The following is a 9,661-nucleotide window of genomic DNA, read 5'->3' on the forward strand; positions in this document are numbered from 1 at the left end:
AGCATGTGGTGGTTAGGATTTCATAGTTATCGTAAGTGTTTAGATCTATCCAGTATTGTAATTTAATTGTGGAATTGCTAGTGTTATTAATCACACTTTTGTATTACTATATATGTCTCTATCTCTTATAGTGATCCACTTTATGTTAATATATTAAGTGTTAAGTATATTTGGATGTTATATGATGTAGTCCCAAATTTGTAGGCGAAGTTGTTTTAGATTTATGTTTGGAATTAATATGTAACCGTTTATATTTGTCCATTGGTATCCGTTGTCCATTAATGTTCACATGTTCGTTTGTCCATTTTTGTTCGTTAACATCCGTTTACAATATTAACGAACGGACATGGACGGACATGAACAAACTCAATTTCTTAATGGACGGACACGGACATGAATTTTCGTTCGGTAAAGTGTTCGTGAACCATCAGTTTGTCCGTCGACAGCTTAACGGACGGACACAGACATGCTCTCGTCCGGTCCGGTTCGGTCTGTGTACACCCCCTAAGTATTATTTCTTGAATGAAACTAAATCTATATGGGTGTGTATATGTATCCAAAATATTTTGGAGATTAATTATTCGTTTTATAAACTCGTATATATACTGGTATTAATATACATTTTAAATATATTTAACAAAAACGAAAATAACCACAAAACATTACTACGAGTATCGATACGAATGTTGGTAGGGTAGATTGGTTCAGTTTGATTTGGTAGAGGGGTGATATTGGTACAGTACTCGTATTTTGTATAGTTTACGATGGCTAAAAGTACTTTATTCTCTAATACGGTACGAACACTATGTATGACAAGTTTTGATTTGTTTTTTCAAGGGGGGAGACAAGAGTTAACAAGGGGGCATGTTTATCCTTACCCTTACATACATATAAATACCTTACATATAAATGAGTATATGCACTTAGCCGATTTATAAGGTAACAAATGTTATTATATTTAATTTTTATCAAAGAACTACAACAACTGTTGTCAAATTAACATTTGTCTGCAAACGCGCAACAAATGCAAAGGGTGCCACGGCAAACGCTTTCTATCATTGAGGATTTGATTGGTGTGATATTTCCACACGTCTCAACACAAAGGCTAGATGTGCATGTGGGTGACAAATCAAAAGAATAAGAACATACGCCATCACCTGCAAGACAACCAAAATACTAATAATTAATATTATGGCAAGTAAATAAATACATTGATTTGTTTGTTTTAGTAATTTATGGATTTATAGGCAAGAAAGAATATGAAATATATGAAAATTATAATTGGGGAAGATGGGATTAAATGAAGTATTACCATATATTTTGCATTCTTCTGCAGGTGTAGCGATTCCATTCTGAAGACTTGAAACTAACATGTAAAAGTAGAGAAAATAGATGATATTTTTCTCCATTACAAAATCAATCTTCTGAAAGTATGAAAAGTATTCGGAGCTATACCGGTACCTTAGAGCTTGACATGGTATTTATAGAGCTTGGTTAACACAATATTATTATATCACATTACAATAATTAATAAAACTTCCTTTTCAAACGTATATTTTTACAATATGTTCAAACTTAGAATAAAATACACAAGAATAAAGGTCAAAGTAATATCTTTTTATTAAATGTTAAGAACATTCTCATCGCATCCATCATCTTCTCCTGCATCTTTAAATTTTTAAAAAAGAATATTCTTAAAACTAACTCCATCTCATCCACTATCTGTTTACCCCAATCCTAAATTATAAAAAAAGTAGCTATACCAACTTTTTATTAATAAAAATATATTGTTCATCATTCTTTAAATTATTGTAAGTGTATAAAACAAAAAATATAATAAAATTACTATTTGTGAGTAAGAAAAGATAAAATTGATGGATGGGTTGTGGAAGATTTTTAAATATGGGTATTAAATTTTGCAAAGTATGAGTTTTAGTTAAATTACAACGTAAAAAATGTTAGATGGAATGAGAATGCTCTTAAACATACCAATAAAAGTCATAAAAATTAGGGTATGTTTGGTTGGAAGTAATGGAATGAGAGAAGGAATGAAATGAACAAGGGAATGAAATGTATCATTACCATCAGTGGCGAAGCTTGGGTTTAGTCACGGGGGTGACCGGAGTCACGAACTAAAAAATTTCCGGGTCAACGATTCGGTTCGTGTCGGTGATTCGGGTCGGGTCGGATCAAAGAATATGGCATCTATATATCTAAGTTTTCTTCATTTATTCAAACGATTGTTCGTACAATAAAAAACAAAATAATTTTTTACCAGCAAAAACCTAAAATATTCATGATAATGCGAGAGGAAGGTGAGAAGGGATAAGCAAATTCGGTATCAGTACCGATACCGAATTGGTACCAAAGTTTTAAGTTTCGGAACCGGTATTTCCCAAATTTGACCTTCAATACCGGTACCGAACCGATATTTTTGTAGCGGTACCGGTATAAAAAATTTGTGATTTTCGGATTTAGGATTTCGGTACCGGTACCGATCTCATCCCTAAGTGAATACTTAGAAGAAGTATTGCAAAGACCTAAATAATTATAAAAACAAATCTTTTACTATTCGACTACTATTTTGTAACTTTTGTTTATAAATATTGCAAGGTTGAATAAAAAAAATCAAACGATGGGGTATTATATTTAAAAAAAATAATCAGTGGTGACCGGTAGAATGTTGGAAAAATTCATTGGGGGTGACCGCGCATGATACCTATAAAAAATTTCGGAGAAAATCGCGAAATTTACCCTACTAACGGAGAAAACGGCAGTGACCGGGGCTACCCCGGGTCCCCATTGAGCTACACCCCTGATTATCATTCCTTTGTATTGTTTGGTTAACCTATAAGAATGAGAATGAAGTAAATAATTACTTTATGTTGTTTGGTATCCAAAAAAATTGTATGAATGAAATGTAAATAATAAAACGTTCCTATCTTAAAATATATTTTTTTTACAAAAAAAATAAATAAATATAATCTGAAATGGCGACGGTGGTGGTAGCTCCGGCGACAAAAATGGTGGCGGTGCGGTCAAGCGGGGTGGTTGTGGTGGTGGGGGTGGTAGCATGGGTAGTGATGGCGATGGTAGGGTGGTGGCGACAGTGGTGGAGGCCAGGCAGCGACAATTGTGGTGGCGGTTATGGTCAGGTGGCGTTGGTAGCGCTGGTGGTAAAGTATTAATTGTATTGTAACTCGTTGTGCTTAAGCACCAGGCGTTTAATATACGTGTGTTTTGAAGCATATTCATCGTGTTCTCGTTGTGTGTGTTTACATAATATTGAATTATCTCGTGTAGTTTCCGCATAATCACGGGATTATGTGATATCACATTGAAAGATCCGTTCACGGGACTTAGGGTTGTAAGTGAACTGGACGTCCGGCGGACGTCTAGTCGTCCGTTCGACAAGAAGTTCATTTATGTACATCCGTGTAATAAGCGAACTGAACATGGACAAAAATAGTTAGTTCGGTAAGCTTAACGGACGAACACGGACAAGGGACAAGTCCGTTCGATAGTGTTCGTGAACGTCCGATTACGTACGGTAACGTCCGTCCAGTATCGTAAGTGTTTAGATATATCCAGTATTGTAATTTAATTGTGGAATTGCTAGTGTTATTAATCACACTTTTGTATGTAACATCCCGAAATTTCAAGAAATATTATTTAATATGTTATTTACGTCGGAAGGATTAATTGAGTTAGTAGAATAATAATAATAATAATAATAATAATAATAAGGTAATAATAAAGATAAAAGATGGTAGGCATTAAAGATGGAATTAATTATGGACTAAAAATGAAAGATGAGTCTAAGGTTTATGGGCTTAAGGGAGTATAAATACCCCTTAAACCCTAATTATTTCCATTTCCATCTATCTCTACACCATAGCTTCCCTACACACTCTAAAACACACACAAACCATCCTAGAAATCGGCCAAGGTTCAATATCAACAACCAAGCTTGGATCTTGATAGATCTTGACTATAAAAGCAAGATACAAGACTATTGTTGCATACCAAAGCTAACCGTAGCCTAAAAGCGTATAAAGGTATGTTCTTTACTTCTTTACACGTAAAGATTATGTTTTTAAGAACGGTTTGTCCTAAGACTTGGTAATAAGGCAAATCGGGCATTGTTATAACATAAAAATGTAAACTTGATGTTAAAAATGGATTTAGTGGACTCGTTAGTAGGTACGGTTCATGTAAAAACCCTAGATCTAGCCTAAACGGATTTGGGATCGATAAAGGTTCAAGCTTTATGAACACCCAGACTAGATCTTAGGCTAAGGAAGATATGATAATGCTTAAGGAGTGATATGGTGCTATAATGAGGGTCTGGATGATATAAATAATGATTAATAAAAGTATGAACATTAACCTATCAGTGGGTGTATTTGAATGGGACAAGTGCCCTATTCGAATACCTGAAAGAGAGAAAGACAGAAGGAAAATACAAGGCCTAATCACATGCCATTAGAATACAAATGTATGCTAACACAAATGTATTCTAATCACATGTCATTCGAATACAAAGGTATTCTAATTCAAGGCTATTAGAATAGACCAGACTTAACCATTTCTAGTACAACCTAAAGGAAGAGTATAGGATTAGGAAATTGATACGTGTAATTGATATATACAGTTAGCCGTGCTCAATTGAATAAATGAATCACTATTAACTCAGAAAGAAACCGGAGACAGGTGAGTTTCTGGCCACATTTTCTTGTCATGTTTTCGGGGCTGTGTGCATACTCAATGTGAACGTTAATACAATTACCTTAAATGGTAAGTATATCCTATGATGAATTATGTGATAGTATGTATGAATGTTATGAATGAATGTTTGTTGGTGCGTGAACGATCTTCGGATATTGCACGTATCGTCAAGGAGTATGGTTGTTAGATGAATGATGTGAAGAACGCCTAGAGTGTTCGTATGATACGATGTAATTATCGTATATGTGAGGTATGTGTAAGCAGGTACATGAATGGTATGGGAGATCTAGGTCCGACATAGTAAGTTAGGATGACAAATCCCTCTAAATAACTATGGGACCTAGACTCGGTATGTGATAGCGTAAATAAAGGTTGTGAACCTTATTAGCGTTCCTTATACGGATATTATATAATTGAGCATGTGTTCCTTCTATGGAGTACCTTCTATGGACAATGTATATGGTTTCTTCTATGGATAAAGCATAGTGGTCATTTTATGGAAAGTATATAGGGCCCCTTCTATGGGTAACGTTTAAGGATCCTTTCTATGGATAATATCTAGGGGTCCTTTTATGGATAGTTTATTTAGATCCTTCTATGGATAACACAAGTTGTTACTTCTATGGTATTAGTAATTGTTCTTCTCATGGACATTATGAAATGGTCCTCTTATGGATAGTTATAAAGTGTCAGGAATGAAGTTGGGTTTATGTATGAATATGTATATTCGGATACGTATACGTGAATATATGGGAATGTATTGTACATTACCTGATTAACTAGAACTCACTCAGCGTAGCTGATTTTTAGTATGCACACATGTATATATGTTTAATGAGCTAGCATGAGGATGACACATGGCATGAATTGAACGGCTGGCATCTGAAGATGGAATAAATGATGTTTTAAATATGATGTATTATGTTTTGTTTAAAGAAAAATTTGAATTCTTTGTAATGAATGATTGAAGTTAACGTTTCCGCGAAAGTTTTAATTAACTCTGATATTTAGAACTGTGTTTATGAGTAAATCCGACGCTAAAAGTGAGGCACCGAACGAGGCCTTACATTGTATTACTATATATGTCGGATATCTCTTATAGTGATCCACTTTATGTTAATATATTAAGTGTTAAGTATATTTGGATGTTATATGGTGTAGTTCCGAATTTGTAGGTGAAGTTGTTTTAGATTTATGTTTGGAATTAATATGTAACCGTTTATATTTGTCCATTGGTATCCGTTGTCCATTAATGTTCACATGTTCGTTTGTCCATTAGTGTTCGTTTGTCCATTTTTGTTCGTTAACATCCGTTTACAATATTAACGAACAGACATGGACGGACATGAACAAACTCAATTTCTTAATGGACGGACACGGACATGAATTTTCGTTCGGTAGAGTGTTCGTGAACCATCAGTTTGTCCGTCGACAGCTTAACGGACGGACACAGACATGCTCTCGTCCGGTCCGGTTCGGTCCGTGTACACCCCCTAATCAAAGGGTTTCTAGCTTAATGATATAATTATAAGTGTGTACTTAAGGCGTCCTAAAAAGGCTACACAAACCAACTCTGAGAGAATGTAACAATTACATAAATATCTTAAAAATCACACTTAATGTACAAGTATAACGATACGATTCTCACGATTCTTTACGGACTTGTATTAAAAGCCAGTTGCCATTTTGAATCATTAAACAAAATGACGGTAAGCTAAAACATCAACAAAATAAAAACTAAAAAAGTGGTCGAAAACAAGAGCCACATCATGTAAACAAAGAAAAATAAAATATTATCAACAAATATTTGCAACAAGAAATAATTGTTTTAGTAGCCAAAACCAGGTAGGTATTCATTTACATATGGTAAAAAGGAACCAAACAAACTCATGTAAATATTTTTACTATAAAAAACATGTCTAAGAGAAAGAGATGCAAGTTGAAAGTCAAAAGCTAAAAATTTACATATTTTGAGTCACCAACTATCACAATTACTATCAAGAACAGTTTGTTTGTTTGTTTTATGGAAAAATATTGCACAATTTACAAGGGATTACCGAACCCTGTCTTCTTCATCAATATTTAAACTTTCTATTCCCTTAAGAGTCGTTTCATACTTGTTTGAAGCCGCAGCTGCATTCCAGCTGGAGGACCCGTCTTGTGGTGTACTTCTCTGTCTTGTCTCGGGCATATGGGACCGACCAGCGGAGTCCACATGCCTCATCGATCCACTTGCTCTCTACATATTTCCATATTAGCATATTAGGTAACAAATACAAAGGGCATATTGCATTATGCGTATAAAGAAAACAAGATATGTGTAAAGTTACCAAATTTATAATATTACTTACCATGGCATCTGTGCTGATTGTCACATCATTAGTAATTGGACTCTTTTCCCGAGATAATAAATTGCTAGAATTTCTTCTACGAGAAGGATCAATTGAAGACACACCTGCCAGCCTCCCGCTTTCCTCACCTGCAATGGACTAACAGTTAACAACCATCATCCCAGAATCTATGAATTTATTAAATTCAAAATGAAAAACCGATGTAGAACTTTTACCATTTGGATTAGCAGCGCTTGGCCCAGCACCCGTACCCTACAGTTAGAGTTATTAGATTTAATTTGTAATTCTAATTTCCAAAACCAAGTGCGTGAGAACTCAGTATCAAACTTACAACACCACGGGATGGAGGAGGAGCAATCTGTGACTGCTGATACTTCAAAATCGTCCAATCAAAAACATAATCAAACTGAAACCCTTCACGGATAAAGAGATCACGAAATATTCTCTTCAAATACGCATAATCAGGTTTATCCTCAAACCGCAACGAACGACAGTAATGAAAGTATGATGCAAACTCTGTTGGATAACCACGACATAATGCCTGAAAAAGTGGGAGATAAATCATTACCCGAGCTTCATCTTACTAAATTAAAAAATATATAATTAATACCTCAATAGATGTAGAAACTTTTTTCTCGCTTATTTTCTCATACTTCTGTTTCTTATTTCCTGCTTTAAGTCCTTGCCAAGGAAGGCTGGTTGTATAACACAAACATCATTTGACTGATGAAATTACGCATGGTTTAAAAATAGATAATTAAGGAAACGGGCATTACCTTCCTCTTAAAAAATACATGAGAACGAATCCAAGTGACTCTAAATCATCTCTCCTGCTTTGTTCTACACGATCACACAAGTCAATATTAACAAGACTGCATAAAATTACTATGCATGCATGTGTAACATCACATAACATACCAATTCCAAGATGAGTATTCATGCTTGCATATCTAGCGGTCCCGGTCAAGTTCTTGTTGTCTCTACAGAACCAAGAAGTGAGCATGTATTATTATTATTAATTGAAAATTATGAAAGCCATAACTGAATCGTTAACACTTGACAATCTTACCTGTATGGAATGTGCTGGTGAGTTGTGGTATCCCTGTATTTCTTAACCAGACCAAAATCAATTATATATACCTGCATAAAAGGAAAATTTACTAACTTAGCATAACCAATTAACCATTGCTCCAAATTCCAAAATAGCAGCAAATAATTACAAGAATATGTTACTTGATTTGCACGTCGTCCCAGGCCCATAAGAAAATTGTCTGGCTTGATATCGCGATGTAGAAATGATTTTGAATGAACAAACTCTATACGATTGATCTGAACGGAACAACATAAACAATCAACATAAATGCCAAAAGCTAAAGCCATGAATTTATAAACAAAAAAGCTTAACCGACTAACCATTTGATCTGCGAGCATGAGAACCGTTTTCAACGAGAGCTTCCTACTGCAGAAATTGAATAAATCCTCAAGACTCGGCCCGAGCAAATCCATCACAAGCACATTATAATCTCCCTCCACACCGAACCATCTCACATTCGGAACACCAGCTACATTAATATATAAGCTAACACTTCTTAAATAAAAAATACATAAATGTATATCATATTATTAATCCTTACTTCCTCCTTGTAAAATTCTGTACAACTTGGACTCATACAGCAACTGAGGATGCTTAGTCTTAACATTTTCCTAATAACAAAAATTACAAATTAACCCTAAACAATAACACCATTCAAAAATTAACAACTTGTAATAAAGTGATAACAATGACAAGAAGAAGACTGACAAGCTTAATTGCAACTTCTTCATTGGTCTGAACATTAGTACCTGATACAAAAAACAATCAAAATTAATAAAACCTCATAATTTTTAGGCATTTAAACAAATTATTAATTGTGAATTGAATTGTATTGACCTAAATAGATCTCTCCGAAGGATCCACTGCCAATCTTACGACCGAGACGGAACTTATTGCCGACGCGAGGCTCCATCAAGATCTAGGGTTTTCAATCAATATTATTATTAGTATTATTACAATTAGGAGTGAATTAGGTTCAACAAGAAATTATATATATATATATGTATGTATGTATGTATATGTATAGAATAATAGAAAGGAAAAGACACGCGTTACCTGTGAACCGAAAGCGGTATCTTTTTATTATTTTGTTTACTTGAACCGGATAGGTTCAGATTAAAAGGCCGGTGATTAGCAATTATTCCTTAAACTTGAAGAGTTGAAGATGACAAAACAAACAAGAACATAAGAGATATACATATATATTTCGTAACTCCTTTTGATTGTCTGTATCACTTATTGTTACAAATATAAGATATATATACACACTTTACATTCACTATTTGGGGGACATAAGCTAATAATTTGATTGAAGACTTTCACCATCCACATTTTTACCCACACTTTAGTTGAAGACTTTCACATGCAAATGTTTCCATCCATTCACATGGATGTTTTACCCACACGTTAGTTGAAGACTTTCACATGCAAATGTTTTCATCCATTCACATGGATGTTTTACCCACACGTTATAACACTCCCCCTTGGA

At 34.4% G+C, this 9,661-nt stretch overlaps 1 protein-coding gene across 1 annotated transcript; it reads right to left on the bottom strand.

Annotated features, from left to right (window-relative positions):
- Positions 1-6,658: 6,658 nt before the first annotated feature.
- On the bottom strand, positions 6,659-9,163 carry LOC143579346 (casein kinase 1-like protein 1). Its single transcript, XM_077062684.1, has 13 exons — positions 9,010-9,163; positions 8,881-8,921; positions 8,714-8,783; positions 8,493-8,641; positions 8,313-8,408; positions 8,149-8,219; positions 7,998-8,059; positions 7,856-7,919; positions 7,690-7,774; positions 7,411-7,620; positions 7,295-7,331; positions 7,080-7,207; positions 6,659-6,967 (listed from the first exon to the last, which is right to left on the bottom strand). Exons 1-13 carry the CDS (start codon positions 9,083-9,085, stop codon positions 6,782-6,784), a joined length of 1,275 nt encoding a protein of 424 aa, XP_076918799.1. The 5' UTR covers positions 9,086-9,163; the 3' UTR covers positions 6,659-6,781.
- Positions 9,164-9,661: the final 498 nt, after the last annotated feature.

Source organism: Bidens hawaiensis, unplaced genomic scaffold (assembly GCF_021521415.1).
Source record: "Bidens hawaiensis isolate Kalapana, Puna unplaced genomic scaffold, B.hawaiensis_p1.1 tig00029667_1, whole genome shotgun sequence".
NCBI lineage: Eukaryota > Viridiplantae > Streptophyta > Magnoliopsida > Asterales > Asteraceae > Bidens > Bidens hawaiensis.

Excerpts from the sequence above, each read along its gene's own strand:
- LOC143579346 (XM_077062684.1), bottom strand. The coding sequence starts at position 9,085 with ATGGAGCCTCGCGTCGGCAATAAGTTCCGTCTCGGTCGTAAGATTGGC. Across the intron at positions 8,220-8,312 it reads TGGGACGACGTGCAAATCAA|GTATATATAATTGATTTTGG; the intron begins GTAACATATTCT and ends CCTTTTATGCAG. Across the intron at positions 7,920-7,997 it reads GAATACTCATCTTGGAATTG|AACAAAGCAGGAGAGATGAT; the intron begins GTATGTTATGTG and ends GTGATCGTGTAG.